The following is an 18220-nucleotide window of genomic DNA, read 5'->3' on the forward strand; positions in this document are numbered from 1 at the left end:
GTTCTGATCTTTGCTTTCTTGTGCATATCTATATTGCCTAGTTGTAATGCGGGGTCATCTTGCAGCCTTTCTATTTCGAATCTTCTTTTGAACTTCTCCGATAGCAGTGCTCATGTGGCTCTTTTAAAACTCTACGAGCAGGTCAAGGTACCATTCCAAAGCCTCATCGATTAGGGCCATCGAGAACCAGGCGGCTTTGGTTTCATTTAACTGGTCAAGTCTAGCACAACATGCTGCATCGAAGAGTGTCATCTGCCATTGTTGTTATGGTTGCGGTTGCATTGTTCTCTAAGGTGATCTAAAGGATTTAGATTGTCGCTACATACTTCTTCTTCAATTGTTAGCCCATCCATGCTGCTTTTCGATGGTGAGGATTTGAATTCTTGAAGAGCGTTGAGGGCCGAAGAAAGCTCGCAAAAGTATGCAGGTGCTAGTCTTCATTCAAATCTGAGGTGCATACACAATGCTTAAGTGTATCCTTTAAGTGATTGCCTTTGACTTTGAAATTCGCAATTGATTTCGAGCTTCATAGCTCGATAATGGCAAAAAATATGCAATGGACGAGTTGAAATCAGTGCCTACGTAACAACGACTACTCAGACTAAAAATAATGGTAAAAAGAATTGAAAATTATCATTTGATATTGGACATTACGTGAATGGATCTTGGCATCAGACTAGGTGCGATTTCATCTTCAAACGGCCAAGATACAGGCTCCCAAAGGAGTAAAAAATGTTAGGGGGGTTAGAGATGCGATAGTGTAGTAGGGACCATCGTATTAAAATTGTACCTAGGATGGTCCCACATGAGTGGAAAAATGTGCCGGTGTAGACGGATTGTCAATCGGAGGTCACAGCGAAATCTTATGAGCAAAATAGTGCAAAAAAGGGGCCCACATGGGGGTGCAATTTGACAAGAGTGTAATGGATGCCTAAATGGTGTGGGATTGGTTGGAAAAAGACCCCGAAGCTTGGTGGTTCTATGTGTGAATTTGTGGTTCAATATGGGTCCAATTCGGGTCCCAAATAAGCAAGTAATGGACCTTCAAAGTTATGGGAATTTAGGGGCCCTTTGGTCTTTAGGTCGAAGTGTGAATGGACCTAGACCTTTGGCCTAACTAGGGTTCTGAGCTAACTTCTAGTTAGTTGGGACTCAGTTACTATAACTAACCTATTAATCTAACTATATTAGTTAGTGTGACTGTAGTTAGTCCAACTAACTATAGTTAGTTATTGATTGATCCATAGTTAACATTAATCTAACCCCAAGCTAACTTAACCAATGGTCAACTAACCTAACCTAGGTCCCACTAACCTAACTAAGGTTAGTTTTTAAAGGGTCATTTCTCTCCCTTTTTTTTTTTTGGAGAGGGGGGGTGGCGGGCAGCAGGCGACGACTAAGGTGGGGGATGGTGGAGATGATGGAGGGGGTGGGAAGGCTGCGAAAGTGGGGGGGTGGTGCAGAGGCCTTTAAGGCCTTGGTTACTAAGGGATGATTGGGTTGTCGGCACCAGGCGGGCACCGTCGCTTGGTGCGGGATCCGTAGGCTAGTCGCCCGTGGGCAGCCAAGGCTAAGGCCCCAAGGGCCTTGCCTTTTAGTGAGTGTTAGAGAGAGGGGGGTGAGGCAGGGGGGAGGGGGAGAGGGGGGGGGGAGGGGAGAGAGGAGGGAAAGAAAAAAGGGGGAGGAGGAAGGAAAGAAAAAAAAGGGGTGGTGGTGGTGGAGGTGGAGGGGGGGAGGAGATGGGGGGGTGGAGTAGATGGGGGGTGGAGGTGGAGGGGGGGGGGGGAGGGGGGGAGGGAGGGGAAAAGGTGGTGGTGGTGGGGGAGGGGGAGGGAAAAAGGGGTGGTGGTGGTGATTGATGGAGGTGGAAGAGATGGGGGGTAGAGGAGGTGGGGGGGGTGGAGGTGGTGGTGGGGGGTTGTAGAGAGAGGTAGAGAGATAGTGGAGGGGAAAAGGATGGTTACCTTGAGTGGGGGAGATGGGGGATGGATAGAAAAAGTGGAGGTGGTGGGGAGGAAGATGATGGGAGGTGGAGATGGAGATGGAGTTGGAAGGGGGGGTTGATGGAAAAGTGGTGGTGGTGGTGGTGGAAATGGTGGTCGCAAGTTGGAGGACGAAAAATAGAGATAGACGGAAAATATGGAGGCTTAACAGAATTTGGAGAAGGAAGTGGCTAGCAAAAGTGTGGGGAAGGAAGTGAGGGGGGTTGGTGTTTCTTTTATAGGATGTGGGGGGATTAAGGGTTAATTTTGTGTCTTAAGTGTATTATTGTGATTTTGTAAGTCAACATTATGATTTTGCATCATTTGGAAGCATTTTTTCACTCCTTTTCCTTGAGGGATGTATCTTGAATGGTTTTTCAAAGGGGTTTCTTTTTCACACATGCAAACACGTGTTTCGCTTTTGCTTTAGGCGCTAACCTCCCCAGCAATGGTGCCAAATGTTGTCTCTGTTTCTCCCCAGTGCAGGTTTCGAGGGTGTTGGTCACCTACAGTCATGTCATTGCTCGTTGTAGCATAGGTGTTCACAAGTGTAGAATAGGTCCTCGGGTCGTGTTCTAGTGAGAGGTGTAGGCTAAAGCATGGAAAGCAAATCTCATGCACACGTGGTGAGAAAGAGGGCTCGATCATAAGGATTGGTGGAGGCTCCCGCCTCCACGGGAGTTCAAGGGTTTAGAAGGGAATTTCAGGGTTCAAAAGGGGGACAGGGTTGAGAGAGCTAACTAGGAGTTCCAGGGTTGAGGGGGTTGTAGGGTTTAGGAGGAATCCAAAGTTGAGGAGTGTAGAGCTAGTCTCCTTCGCAGATTCGAGGGGTAAGGGTTGAGGAGGAGGAGGAGGAGGAGGGAGGAGGGAGGAAAGAGGAGGAGGAGGGAGGAGGAGGAGGAGGGAGGAGGGAGGAGGGAGGAGGAGGAGGATGGAGGACAAAGGGGGAGAAGGAGGGAGTAGGAGGAGAAGGATGAGGGAGAAAGGAGGAGGAGGAGGGAGTACAAGGGTAGAGAGTGCAAGGGTAAGGGCATGCTAGAACACGATAGTGTAAGAGAGCATGGACGCAATGGAGATCAATTGTGTGAACACAATAGTGAGCTTGAACACTGAACCCCAACGAGTGGGAGCTCCATTCCATTGAGAGATATTTATACAATTTTGGTCTCTACACAATCCATAGGTACCTCTGTGGTGGGACCTCTTTTGTAGGAGACCTTTTGGACTGGAGTCCCTCCACTTTTGGAGGGGACCTTTTGGGTCTCTATAGAAAGTGGAGGGACCTTTTGGGTCTCTACACAAAGTGGAGGGACCTCCGAAAGTGTAGGCTTTTAGTCTTTCTCTCTCAAGATTTAGTATTTTTCTCTCTAGATTCTAATTTTGCAAGTATGATTGGATCTTTTCTAGAGAGGATTTTGGCTATCCTCATTTTTTAAGATTCATCATACCATTTTTCAGGCTCAAGATATTACAAGGGGAGCTTTGCCACCGCTACTCTACATACATAATGCTCTTCATAGTTGTTGTCCTAGACTGCACTTCTGGCCCCTATTGCCACACGGTTAACAGGGGGGGTGTTAAGGAGGCTGATAGGTCAGAGCTTCTAATAGTGAGGTAAAAGATCAAAATTAACACGGTCAAGAGAAAACCTTTAGGATGAAGGGGCAGACCTGGGAATCCATGTCGTAAGTAGTAATAGCATAGAGTTTGAAAAGGGCGACAGGAGGTTCAGGGCACAAAGCCAAAGGTAGAGCCATTGGGTCATGCCATTCATTTGTTCATCTTGTCAGACTTTGTAGGAACAATAGATCATGAAGCAACCCACGGGAGGCAAAAGTACGGGACATGGGGGTGGCACGGGCATGAACAGCAAGGCGGCACAGTAATAAGAATTCTAGAGAAGAAGCTACTTATATGGCATGGGCACGAATAATGAAGCTTTACTAGATAGGGAAGGGAGAGCACAATTAAATAGGAGGTGATCAGCAGTAGTCGGGGTTGAGTATGGAGAGGAATGGTTCGGGTAGCAGGGAATCGAGCCGACACCTGCAAGTTTTGGGGAAGAGGAATAGTTGTATAAGGGCCGTTGAACTGGAAGGGCAGTGAACTAAACGAGGGAGCGGCAAACCAAGAGGGCAATGAACCAAATGGGGAGCGAGAAAATGAAGTGGGAAGAGTTTCACAAGATAGGGACGTCCGCGAGAAGACATTTGATAGTGGCAATTGTAGAGTAGCTAGTTAGGAGGCGAACTAGAGGACGTAGATAGGCTAGAAGTAGGGTGGTGAAGTAGGTAGGGATTAAGGAGATAGGGAGGGCATGTATTTATAGTTGGTAGGACTAGTCGGTTTCAGGAAAGGGTTCATCACCATCAAGTACTAAAATCAAGGGTTGGGAGAGGAAGAGGTTGAGGGCCAGAGAGGTAGACGTAGTTACGATGGGGGGGAGGGAAATTAGGACAAGTGTGAACAAGTGGGAGAGATGAATAATTAGGGGGGGGGAATAGGGGAATTTAGAAGGAATAAGGGGAAAAATAAGGGGGGAAAGGTAAAAAAGGAAGAAATTAGGGGAAAATAGGGAGAGGAATTAGAAGGGGAAAAGGGGGGTGGGATTAGGATAAAAATAGGAAACAATTAAGGAAATTTGGGAAAAAAACTAAGGAAAAATTAGGATATTTTGGAAAATCAAGTTAGGATAAAATTATAGGAAAAAATTAAGGAAAAACGTGAAGAAATAGGAAAAAAATAGGAGAATTATGAAAATAAAGGAAATTAGGGAAAAAGGGTTAGCAAAAAAATTAGGAGAAATATTAGGAAAATTTTAATCAAGGAAAATTAGGCAAAAAATAGGGAGAAAAAATTAGAGGGAGTGTAATCAAGCTAGGGAGTGAAAAGTAAAAAGCGAGACTATGAAAAATTAAGACAAACCTATGAGAACTAGGGGGGAAATAATGAGCTAGAGTAGGGGAAAAGAGAGGGGATAAGTCGGGAAAGGGAGAGGATATTTAGGGGGAACTAAGTAAAAGAGGAGGAAGAAGGGTAGAGAGAGAGTTGGGGGAAGTTTGGGAGAGGGAGAGGGGAGAGGTAGTTTTAAAAAAGGTTTTTGAAAAGGATTTTAAAGGGAAGACATGTAATTTACAAGGACAAAAAAGAAAATGAGGATTGTGTGTGTGTGTGTGTGTGTGAAAGAGAGAGAGAGAGAGGGAGAAAGGGGGAAAGGTAGTATAAAAGGGTTTTCAAGGGATTATAAAGGGAAGAAAAGTAATTAGTATGTTCAAGAGGAAAAAAGAGGATTTTGTGTGTGTGTGTGTGCGCGTGCGCACGCATGCATGCGCCATTGCTACTCATCCACTATTGCTATATATGGAAAAGCATACAGCCATTGATGAGTGGTAATGAGGCTCATCTAAGCAAGAGAAAATTTGTACAACTCAGTATTTCCACCAGTCTATCTTGTTACATTAAATTTTTTTGCTCAAGCATATGCAGATGACTCTTTCTTCTTTCCACGCAACACTTAGTCTGACACATGCTTCATCATGTATACTTTGGAATTACAAGGATTGGTTGTTGGGTTACTTGTTAATTTTCAAAAGTCTAAGCTTTTGCCTTTGAATGCAAAATATTGGCATAAGATATTATAGCCGGGTTAGATTTTGGAACCAGGATAATTATTATTGCACTTGGGGTATTCGATTGGCTGGTGTATACCTTTAAAGGAGTAGGCTTCTTGGGTGATACAACGTATACAACAAAAGCTAGATTACTGGAATCTTTCTACTTGGCCACTGCATGTGTGTCTGTGAATCATACAAGCAATCATCATGGCTTATATATAGTTCCACTTGCCTCTCATAGCATGGGACAAGAAAACTTTGGATGGTTTCATGTCACAAGCAATGGAATACTTTTGGTAAACAAAAAAGGACAAGAAAGCTCTGCACCTCCTGAAAGTTGAGCTAGTTTTTTCTTTAAAAGTGCATGGAGGACTGAAATATTTTAAGCTTACACTATCCTCTGATTGCTCAGAAAGCTACCATGCCACTTACTTTTTTAGCTCTGAAGGAGCCATGGATGCAAATGCTGGTGGGTGAAATGTGCAATAGCATCTGTACAGATGTTTTTTGTAACTAGGAGACCAAGTTCTCGATTTTATTATAGGTTCTTTTCGAGGACACATCCTTGGCAGTCCTTTATAGCTAGCTGATTGTTGACTAGCAAGTCATCTTGCAATACATTTGCTGGTCTGGATGTCCACCAAACACAAGAAACCTTTTAGAGTCCATAATCAACATGATTTTTTTTTCTCAAGGTTGATTTTGATAAGGCATATGATATATTGGAGTGGGACTTTGTTATTCAAACTCTCACCGTCCTTTGTATATTTCTTACATAAAGCTATTGCTTACTAATGCTTCAACAAAGATCTGTGTGAATGAGCTATGAGTCAACGTCTCTCTCTTAAAAGATCCATCAGATAGGGTTGCTCCATAGCACTTCGTTTGTTTGCAATAGCTCTTGACTCTTTGGGTTGGCTTCTTTAGAGTCATAGCAATGCAAGGGATATAAGGGGCATAGAGCTACCTTCTAGAAAACAAATGGACGAGGGCTTCTCAATGGCCTACCATCTCTTCTAGAAAGGTCTGCGGAGTTGGGGACAACTATGGAATAGAGAAGAGTACAGATGGAAGACTTGGGCTAAGATAAAAATTTTCCCTTAACAACCAACAATAGGGCCTAGTCATGGCTAGACTTCAGTTGTGGGAAGGTGACATGTAGTGGAAGGATGAAACCTTCCTACTTTACAGTAGGGATAGTTGGGTGGGGAGCTCCTCTTTTTTTCCTCTCCCTACTCCTGCTAGAAACATTGATTATCTCTATAATGTCATAAATGCTAGATGGAACCTACATGACTAAAAATTCAAATGGAAACCTAGATTCAACTGCATTTCATTTAAGAGTGTATTTGATAAAATGTCTGCTCTAATGTGGTTGATCCTTCACAAACCTGCTTGGACCAATGTCAGAGGATTGAAGATTGGTAAGGGAAATGGGAAAGCTTGAGATGCACTGGCCTCATTGAGGACATTTTTTATATTTTGGTTGCTTGTCCTCAAGCTAAAAGAGTCTAGAAAATTATACAGGTAGAAACATATGAACTAGTCAACTAGAAAGCCATTCTCTTGAGAGATGCTACAAAAACAAAGCACGAAACTTGGTCACTACTTAGAGCCCATGCTCTACGGTTCATCTGGGTGTCCAGGAATAATTTCTAAGTCAACCAACTTGATTTTGTTGCTGACATTTGCTTTCTTTCTTGGTGGGACAGGAAAAAAGGAGAATTGAAGGGCCGATAGCCAAGTACAAAGAAGACTTCATAAAGATCAATAATGACTTGGATGCCCACATGCTTTGCTTCTCTATGGCCAAAGATAATAGAGTTTCTCAAGATCCAGCCCACTTTGATGTTGCTGGTACCAATCTAGATGCTTCTGGGAGCATCCCCAAAGAAGGGGATTTGCACTCCAACCCTTCTTCTGCTGATGATGACTATTCCATTTCTAAGGGCACAAGTTTTGAGGACACCTCTGAAGATGAGTTGGATGGGGACTCTGATGATACCTCTAATGGCTACTCTGATGTTTCTTCTCAGTAGTTGTTACAGGTTGAAATATCCAGCTTCTCTAGTTTTTCCTTACGTATCCCCTTTAGGGTTGTCCCTTCAGTTGATGGGTATCGAGACTACTAAATAATGTACGTTTTTTGTATAAGGTGGAATTTGTACAAGGATATGATTCTTGAAATGAATATGAAGTAACACTTTTTATTTACTCAAAAAAAAAAAAAGAGAACAAAAAAGACTTATTTAACAAGTGAAGGCATGGCCCCTACCCCTACTAGTCCTTTGCTTTGTTTTATGCTGGCCATATTAGCATTGCACAAGGGATATCAACAATCTTCACTCTCTTTAAAACTTGACAATTACAAATTTGAAATTGAAGGACGTTAACAAACTTCACACTCCCTTAAAAACATGATAGTAATCTTTACACTCTTTTAAAAGCATGATAATTACAAATTCTCAAACTGAAGGATGTCTACAAACTTCACACTCTCTTTTAAACATGACAATTACAAATCTCAAATTGAAGGATGTCAACAAACTTCACACTCCCTTCAAAACATGATAGTTACAAATCCTTAAGGGATATCAACAATCTTTACACTCTTTTAAAAGCATGATAATTACAATTCTCAAATTGAAGGATAGAACAAGGGATGTTGATGGTGTACGCATTGTCTCAAAACTCTATGAATGACCACAAGTCCAAAATAAGTGACATGGTGGTGCTTCTTGTTCATATGTCCCTAGTGTTTATTTAATGTTCAACACAAATAAATGATCCAAGACTCTGGCTAGTCCTCAACATGTCGTCTTATCGTTTGACTTCATAGTGGAGGGTTACAAAAGAATCCAAATTTATTGATGTCTCCATCCAAGGACTTTTTGCTCCTTCTTCTATTTATGTATGTTGGAATATCTATAAGATTCATATGTTCACAATTTGTTGGGAGGTTCGTGTCTCCCTACCCCTTCTTCTCCCCTTAGTCTCCACATCTTGACAACTCCCAATTTCTTTTATTTTAAGAAAAAAGAAAACCAAAAGATGAGTCCTTTTAGTCTACCTGAAAACCATACACTCTTTTTTCTTTCACGCATTTTCCTCAACTGATATTCTTAGGCTTTGTTTTTCTTTAAGGGACAAAAAGAAAATTTAATTTTGGACGTAATATTTTGAAACTACCTTGTGTTTCATGCTCTCCCAAATTATACGGAAGACATTGGCATGTCTTTCAAAGCTTTTGGTGATACAAGGATGGACAAAACACCCTTTTTTTAATTTCCCCCTTGTAGATATACGTCATGGCCATTCATTAGTCATTTGTAAGTTTCAAGTGCATATTATTGGCGGAGGGAATTGCAATGCCTACTACGAAGGTGTCATTTAACTCGCTTTGAATTATTATTGGAGGATCATCTATTATTTATCATATATCCTCTTACGAAAACAAGCGATCACTCCAAGGCTCTCCCAGAGGAGCTCATAAGATATTCTACCATAGAGGCATTTTTATTGTTTTAGGATGAGGTTTCATGCTTTGACCTTGTTGTTTGATGACAAGGTTTTATCCTTTGACCTTATTGTCGAATGATGTAAATTTTTTCAATGTTGTGATAGTTGCTTTCTTGTTGATCCAAGCCAACACCTCCAACACTTATATGTCAAGAAAATCATCCAAAGCAACCTGATGAGTGGAAGAAAGTCCACATGAAGATTGAACTATGCAAATGATCTTGTAACTCGTTATGCCTAGTTACACCCTATCAACCATATATATATGTGAGCAATATCATGGTAAAACAAGAAACAAGGAATTGTAGCTTTATATTTAATTGATATACAATAGAGAGGTTGAACCAATGATGATTGGATAACATGAACATCGTCTAGCTTGTTAAAATTCCATTTTTCAATGTTAAGGCTAAAGATATAATGCCAACTATCATTCCATCAAAGAAATGTGCAAATTTAGACATAGGCATGGTTCATTGCCACATGTAGTAGGTGCAAATTTAGACATAGGCATGGTTCATTGCCACATGTAGTAGACGTGCCCCTCAACGTCAACAAGTTTTCATAGTTCAGATTGCACCTTTATAGATGCCAAAAATCATAAAAAGTAAAAAGAGGGGCGTGATCATTAAGTTGCTCAAGTTTCAATTTATTCCTATGCCTCCCTTTGCTTATGAAATGCAATTTAAGGGGTATTGATACATTGTAAATCGTGCATACATGCACATTAGTACACGCTATCTACTCTCCAAATGGGACCATAAAAAAGCTTCAAGAATTAATGTCTAGATGCTCATGGTGGGCATAACTCATTTTCATCATTTTGGTGCTCTTACTCTCACCTATGTGTGTTATTCTAGTAAGTCCTCAATCAAAATATGATATTTATACTAGAGAAGTTTGTCAAGTCAATATGGTGTTCTTTTCATGGGAAAGGCCCATTAGGAAGATGCATATCACCATCCTTTAGCACCCAATGTGCTAATTAGTGAGATTTTCTTCGCATAAGTTTTGTCTTCTCTTCACAATTAAACAATGTGGTCATGAAATGGAGTTTTCTGCATAAACTTGAGATGGGAGCTTAGTGGAATAGATCTTTCTAGTAAAAATTTCATGGCTTGCAACTTCATAGCTTAGATCTAGAGCTATGGACAAATGTTGTTTGATTACACAAAGCTAGAAAGGAATGAATGAGAGCATTGTATGTGCCACAAACACTACATACTCCTCCATATCCTTGCCCAAAATGAGCAGTTCTGAAAACTCAAACGTGAAATCCTCACTAAAACCCTAAAATTGATTGTAAATGCCTATTGGAGTCCTCGGAATTAGAAGACATGCATTGTGATCTGCAACTTTCCACCCTTTGTTCACCACTTTGGAACTCATCTTCAAAATGCTATTTTTGTGAAGACACTTTATATTATAATTACTCATCCACACCTATCAAGTTGTAATTTCCACATTCTCACATTTAGTTGAGTTCATGATGTGTTTCAAGATGCATCATAGTTCAAATGATGTTCCCTGGCTTGCCAAAAAAAGTATTTCTTAGGGATTCATCTTCCATTTGGCATTGGATGTGCTCTTCCACAATAGACTCAATTCATGTCAAATCATATTTAGCATCAAAGTATTGAGGACTAGAAGGTGAGACCTAAAACAATCATGAATTGAAGACACCCTTACCCAAAATGGTCGTGAATTGAAGGCGCGCCCTACACAATTTTCTGCAGATGGTACTCCACCTCAATGTTAAAAGAATTCAATGAAGGATGTTTTTAGAACGTCTTGCCACCATTGTATTCGAAATCCCGTATCATACAACCCATTATGTTATGAAGCACACCCACCCAGTCGCATATAAACAGTGGGCCCAGATCCTTAAATATCTTATCTAATACACCTAAAATCCCTGCATCCCTTATGCCCATGCAACCCAAAAGATTATAAGCTCATGGAATCACAAGATTACAATTTGATCTGGAACAAAATAATCTTTGTGACTTGACTACATCATTGTCTCTAGACTCAAACTAAACAAAATTGGCATGCATGCTTCACCCACAAATCTAATTAGAAACTTCACCTTTCTTTGTATAGTTGTAATCTTAAGGGCAACTCTGTCACCAGGCATATGATTTTAACTTTATGAAGTGAAAGACGCATAGAACTCTTTCACACAGGAGAGCTCACGCAGCTTCTAAAATTCTTGAACATGTGATAAAACCATGTCCAAAATAGCATTGAACAGGTCAGACCTACATAGATGATACACCAATCAAATAGAATGAGAGTCTAAGCAATTGCCCAGACCTAAATGGACGATATATCAATAGAATTGAATAAGTATGAGCATGTAATGATGAGCTTGTTCACTACCGCAATCAAAAAATATCGAGCAATGTGCAAGACAAATCCCAGCTAACACATATAATTAAGGACATGGGAAAACAGTTGCCAGTACAACGGAAAACAGATCCTTCGAAAAGCCATGATAGAGTTGTTCTGAAGGCTGTTACCACCAATATCCCGTCATATGCAATTTTCCATTGGAGCAGTTTGAGCTCAAATCAGCAGCAAAAGTCAATTCTTTAAGCTAGAAAGAAACAAGGATGTACTTCGAAATGTAAGCACATTTGCTAACCAGAACAACTTACAAATTTTTCAGTTGGTAAACGAGATGAAAGCTAACAGAGGAATAACATAGACAGCTAGTCCAGCACCTACAAATCTAAAAGAGAGACTCAAAAGGCAGCACCAGGCAAACTAAGAGGAGCCCAGTACTGCAAAGCAATTATTCATACAATACTACAAGGAAAACCTGAGCTGAGCAGACATCCATGCCCCAAAACTCCTATGCACTTTGTAAACACTTTAAAAGATTAAAGCTCCTCTCAGCTCCATTGCATGCTGCAAATGATGATCCAGCTACAGCTGGTAGCTGCAAATGAAGTATCACCTAAAAATGTTCCCCGAGGGAAATAATACCAGTAAGGAAAAACAAATCACGGATATCATCTGCTTCCGCTGGCCATCTCAGTGTTTTCAAATTCTCTAGCATATAGAAACGCCAACACCCTCCCCACAATGCAAACCAGGCCTCCTGTCCAGGCAGCATGGGACTGACAGTGAAAGTCTAGTCTGTCACATCCCAAACATTCTACATAGCAACCAAAAATAGTGACCAACAGTATTCAACCGTCCTGAACCATAATCATTCTAAGCTGAACAGCACCCAACTTTCTTTGTGGCTGTAACATCGTTATTGCCAACATTTATTGTTTGACCTTGGCTAGGCGCAGCTGCAGGATCCTCCCCAACATCAAGGGCCTTTTTGCTAACCACCCTGTAGATCTGAGTTAATATTTGCTTGAATGCATTCTCCACATTTGTCGATTCCAAGGCAGATGTCTCCATAAAGTAAAGACTCTCTCTTTCTGCAAAAGACTGACCGTCCTCTGTCGAGACAGCTCTCAGATGCCGTAGGTCTGACTTATTTCCTACAAGCATGACCACAATATTTGTGTCTGTGTGATCCTTGAGTTCTTTCAGCCACCTCTCCACATTTTCAAAGGTAACATGCCTGGTTATATCATAGACCAGCAATGCGCCCACTGCACCCCGGTAGTAGGCACTTGTGATGGCTCTATATCTGCATTTCACAAAAGCTTGAGATCAAAACTGTGCTGCATCTGATAACACTGAGACAGGGAGTCAACTTACAGCTTCAAAAGAACGTCAATATTAACTTTGCCTGACTACAGTCCCAAACAAGACAACTGGAACTTATCTTGCAAAACAACCAGCCATGGTGTCTGCTTTGAGCATATGATATATGACAAAAACAGGAAAGAAATGGTCCCAGCCATCTTTGTTCACAAGCACATATCTGCCGACACACACACACACACAGACAGGTGCAACCTCACACATATGCACCACTTGGAGAAAGAATTATGTTCTCAATGTACTGAAGACACAGAGAGAGGGTTAAATTTACAGACATTCCACAACTCGAGACTAATATCCCAGTGCTCATTAACAATCTTACCCCTCATCAAAAGTCATGTCCCTTCTTTAAGCACGGTTGTTAAGATCCGTGTGTCTAACATTAAGAGAATTTAGACACGTACTCTTCTATAAGACACCTTTAGACACTCGTGCAAAAGAAAACTTTAAAACCAAATTTTTACTTTCAAAATTGGACTTTGAGCCAACGATGCAATCTTCCACACACGAATGGCGCCCCGTAGTGTTAGTCTGCTCCAAACCTGATGCCACGTTGGTCGATCTTCCATACACCCATGGTCCCCCGTAGTGTTAGTCTGCTCCAAACCTGATGCCACGTTGGTCGCTAGCCAGCAATTTTGGACTCTTTAACTTTGAAGTCTTGAGACTTGACTCTTAACTACAATGCTAAATGATAAGTGTGACTCTAGCAGCTAGCTATGCTAGAAAGTTGTAACCAAGATCCAAAGCTATATACTTGTATACTTTTATATAGTTTTCTAAACTAAATACTTAGAATTATATATAATATGCCTTTGTAAGACTAGAATATATCCAATCATAGAAAGTCATATTTTTGTTGTTCTAAATTCCAAATCCCTACAGTATGATTTTCATTGTTCTGCAGTCCAGATTTGTAACTACATATAAAAAAATGAGTCTTAAGTGGCTTATCTTTAAGACACTTTAGACAACCGTCTCTGACGCTTGTCTAACGTGTCGTGTCTTGACATGTCTTACAACCATGTTCTTAAGGAAGAGGCATTCCCACCAAAGTGTTATCATGCCATGTCACCTCGAAATGCCAGCTCCTCCAAAGAGAGGCAGTTGCACCTTCAGAAAATGGTATCTGTTTCTGCACAATGCATTGCATCAGCACGTGGTAGTGACTGCGCCATAAAACTCTAATTCATGAATTGAAACGCCATGTTGCTTGGCACTTCATTGAGCGTGAAGTACACTTCACTATTCTCTAGGTTGCAATGTGGGACAGGCCTTTTCTGTTGGACCACCTTTGCTCGAACTGTTTGGGATAGGATTGAAGCAGAACCATGTATATAAAGGTGCCACATGGCTGATGTGCACAGAGCAGGGTGAGGGTGTGGCAGCATACTGCTGAGTCATGAAATCCCTGTTGAAACAGAATCTGCTGGCAATAAAAAAATTTCAATTTCGGAGTCACGCACATAATGCAATCATTAGCACTAGACCTGAGGCTCTTATAAGAAAGTGCCAAGTATGTCGTAAAGTAAGAACGACATTGTAGAGACAGCATGGCATCTGTCGTTCCTAGAATCAACTGTGACAATTACAAGGGTCCCAATCAGCCCAAGGCTAGAGCATCAAACTCTCATGTGCATGTGGCAAGTGAAACAAGAGCTAATGAAGGAGAAGTGGAGTGTGTTGGCATTCTGGAGGTTTATGCACTCCCTCATGGGGGGGCTTGGTTGATCTTTGGTTTGTGAGAGGCTTCCCTACGTGGTGGACGACGGTCTGTAATTGGTCCATGCATGAGTTTGAGCGCTCAGCGCTGGCCAATACATGGACGTTGTAGAAGACACTTGGCGTGAATCTGAATGCTTCTTGGTGCTGGTGGTTCTCGAAGACTTTGGTGCATGGCAACCCTTGGCAATCCTCACGACGTGCTGGCAGTGAACATGGGCGGCGGCTCTTTCCATATAGATCAGTAGAGTTGATAGGCTCCTTCTTGCCCGAGCCCTCACGGCTCTCTGTCCGTGTCAGTGTCTCAGAGCTGCTCATTACTAGTGTCGCTAGCCGAGTCGATCCTCTATATCTTTTTGAGTTTGTATCTCAGCAAAAAGCCCCGCAGGGATGAGCTGCTGTCGTCTAATAGAATGCTTTCAATAAAGAGTTTTTGGTTATTACTATCATCTTGTGTTCTCTGAAGAAGAGTCACTTTTTGAGCTGATATCGTATGTGAGTGTTTAGAATTGTAATGAGAGCTCTCTGTTTCTAACATTTGGTATCAGAGCCAGGTTTCTTCAAGCCTGTGAAGTCTCAAAGTCAGGAGGTCTATAGTGCTCCTGTCAATTCATCAGACGCTGTGGAAATGGAGTCCATCAAGAAGGAGAAAGTTTTTCAGAGCATCATTGTTAAATTCAATGGCAAAAGAATTTCATCTTGGCAATTAGCTACACGATTGCTCTTCATGCAGAAAGGATTATGGACCGTGGTTGCAGGTACCGAGAAGAAACCCAAAGGTAGTGGTCATGAAGCGGATTGAATACCTGCATGGGAAAACAAAAATGAGAAGGCTATTGGTCAGATGGTGGGTCAGGCACTAGGAGCTGATTACTTCCATCACATTGACACCGGCAAAACTGCAGCAAAAAACTGGACCATCCTGGAGACATTGTTTGAGGTACGAATGAAACACTCCAAAGCCATGCTAAAACACGACCTCTATAGCCTGAAGATGGAGGAAGCTGACAGTCTTGGCATCTTTCTCAATCGGATGCAAGCACTTTTAAAGAAAATTAATGAGCTTGGAACAAGAATTGAAGACCGTGATAAGAAGGCCATCTTGCTTAAGAGCCTACCTCCAAGGTATAACGATATTAGCAGAATTTTACGCATGGATGATGACGCTGATTATTTGGATTGTGTGGTGTACTACATGATGTTGGTCTAGTAACACATGATTTCATATGGTCCAGGATGTGCATGACAACCAAGCTCCAAAATCGAAATCCCATGTCACATGCTAGATCTCCATCTAAACAAGCCTCTATGAATCTGCAGTAAGGACAGCACCTAGTTTATATCCCTACAAGCAGTCATCCCTGCAAAATCTGGATTCAGCTTGCAGATTTGACCTCCTCCTATGGTACAGATGGTTTTATTCTCATTTGCTGAAACTTATGAATCACATGACCATGTAAGTTACAAATGTGACATACTGTATGTCTAACCTTAACAAATGTGAGGTCGTGATTCAGCCTGCCTTCTTCAGCGTGGCAGGCACACTGACCCTCCCGGCTTGTCCTTGTGACGGGGCCCACTAGACAACTGACTCTTCTGGTTCATCCAGAAGTCCATGGTATCGGGTAAGCATGTCCGCATGGTGTGCATTCAAATTCAGATCCCTGTGAAGCTCCATAGCATTGAGTCTGAGCACCAGGAAATCCCCACCACATGGTAGCCCTGAGCTGAGGCCCCAGTCTTCATTTGATAATAATAGATTTTTTTAATCTGCTAGCTAGATAATTTTGACGTAAAGTGAAACGGACCTGGACCTGGGGGAAGGGGGCGCTGTGCAAAACACACAAAGGAAATTGTCGAGTTGCCTGTAGACAAAAAGCAATACTCCATAAACGGTGTCCATAAAAATGGGTGTCCAACCTCAAAAGCATTACTCACAAAACTGTAGATAGATACAACATCTGCAAGAAAAGGTCTGATTTGTTCCGAGTACATTCATTCACCGGTTTCATAGAATCATAAATTTAAGCCGGACCAGAAGGGCATTTCGTGCAGAATATTCTACAAGAACAAGGTACAAATTTACGTGAATTGCCCTACAAGATAAAGGTTTGTTCATTTCTTAGGGGATCCAGTGTCTGAAGCCGGGGGCAGAGAGAGAGAGAGAGAGAGAGAGAGAGAGAGAGAGAGAGAGAGTACGTATCCATGTGTTTGCGAGAACAGCCACTATAAACTAAAAGCTTCGGCCACTATTTAAGAAGGCAGCTGAGAGCATCATTTGAAAGAACGTGTACTATCAAACGACATAGAGATGCGTGTTACGATCCCTAGAGCTGCGAGTAGAGATCCCGAAGCACTAGGACTACAGTTGGAATTTTGAAAGGAAATAGAATAAAGGCGCGCTTCGAACTGGCAAAGCTGTGCAGCGTCACCGAGGACATTGCATGTTCTGGTTAGAAGATTCATCATGCATCCAGGCACTGAGTCCTTCTCCGTGTAGGTCTGAACGATTAAACGGACCAACAGTGGAAGAAACAACGTTCACAAGATGCAGACAGCGATTTCCGTACAGCTCTCAGAAACGGATTCGACAGATCTGTCCACAATCGCTAACGGGCTGCAAGAAGTACAACTGAAAACTTCAAGCTGGAACGAGGTGTCCCAGCACTGCAACTGAGATCAACGAAAGTTGCCGCAGGACAAGAAGAATTCGCAGCAGACGGGAGATGAGGCAGCTGGAAACAAATGCACCGAGTCTGTGGCAAAGAGCCAATTTTTTTCCCAGATCATAATGCAACTTCTATCGTGCTACACGCAGTCCAGAGCTAAGAAGCCTCGATCCGCGCGACCTAAACCTCGAGCAAGAGACGCGATACAACACCTTTCTTGGCCGGCCGTATCCCATATCTGAGCCTTGATCATCTTTCCGTCGACATTGATGCTGCGGGTGGCGAACTCGACGCCGATGGTGGACTTGGATTCGAGGCTGAACTCGTTACGAGTGAAACGGGAGAGGAGGTTAGACTTGCCGACGCCGGAATCGCCAATGAGGACGACTTTGAAGAGGTAATCGTAGTCATCGTCGGATCTGTAGGCCATGGCGAGGGGAAGGGAGCCCGGGCAGGCGAGGAAGGGAGGAGAAGCCCGGGGCAAAGGGGAGAGCGATGGAAGGTGCTGGCTATGGCGGACACAGAGCTTCACAGAGAGCTAAAAAGAAAGGCAAAAAGAAAGGGCAAATCACAAGATGAAGAAGAAGATGCAGATTATCAAAATTATGTTTTTCATCAAAATTTACACTCTCTCTCTTCTTTCTTTTTGGGAAAACACAAATTACACACACAAGACACACACAAAAAGCTCACATTCCCCCCTCAGCACAAGTACTTGCTCATGCTTTTGTGTAGCTTGTTGGTACTCATTCCCTTGGTAGACGAGCCGAGCCGAGCCGAGCCGAGCCGAGGGGAAGGTCTTCGTGTTGATGTCATCCTTGAAAGGGAATCTTCATCTCTGCGGCTGGTTCGTGTGGTTTCGTGCCACGGCCTTGCTCTTCAACATTCCATGCTATCTGCCGTTGCATTGCATGTTGGCTGGTTTACATGGGTGCTAGCCTCACTTTGCTACATGGGCAATCAAGGTGTTGAATTATTCTCT

The 18220-nt window shown here is 42.3% G+C and overlaps 1 protein-coding gene across 1 annotated transcript; it reads right to left on the reverse strand.

The window, feature by feature from the left end:
- Positions 1–11607: 11607 nt before the first annotated feature.
- LOC147903625 (ras-related protein RABA1f-like) lies at positions 11608–17840 on the reverse strand. The gene is made up of 2 exons (XM_087400207.1): positions 17451–17840; positions 11608–12770 (listed from the first exon to the last, which is right to left on the reverse strand). Exons 1-2 carry the CDS (start codon positions 17666–17668, stop codon positions 12338–12340), a joined length of 651 nt encoding a protein of 216 aa, XP_087256333.1. The 5' UTR covers positions 17669–17840; the 3' UTR covers positions 11608–12337.
- Positions 17841–18220: the final 380 nt, after the last annotated feature.

Source organism: Dipteris shenzhenensis, chromosome 3, assembly GCF_047967505.1.
Source record: "Dipteris shenzhenensis isolate YYH24624 ecotype China chromosome 3, Dip_SZ_1.0, whole genome shotgun sequence".
Lineage (NCBI taxonomy): Eukaryota > Viridiplantae > Streptophyta > Polypodiopsida > Gleicheniales > Dipteridaceae > Dipteris > Dipteris shenzhenensis.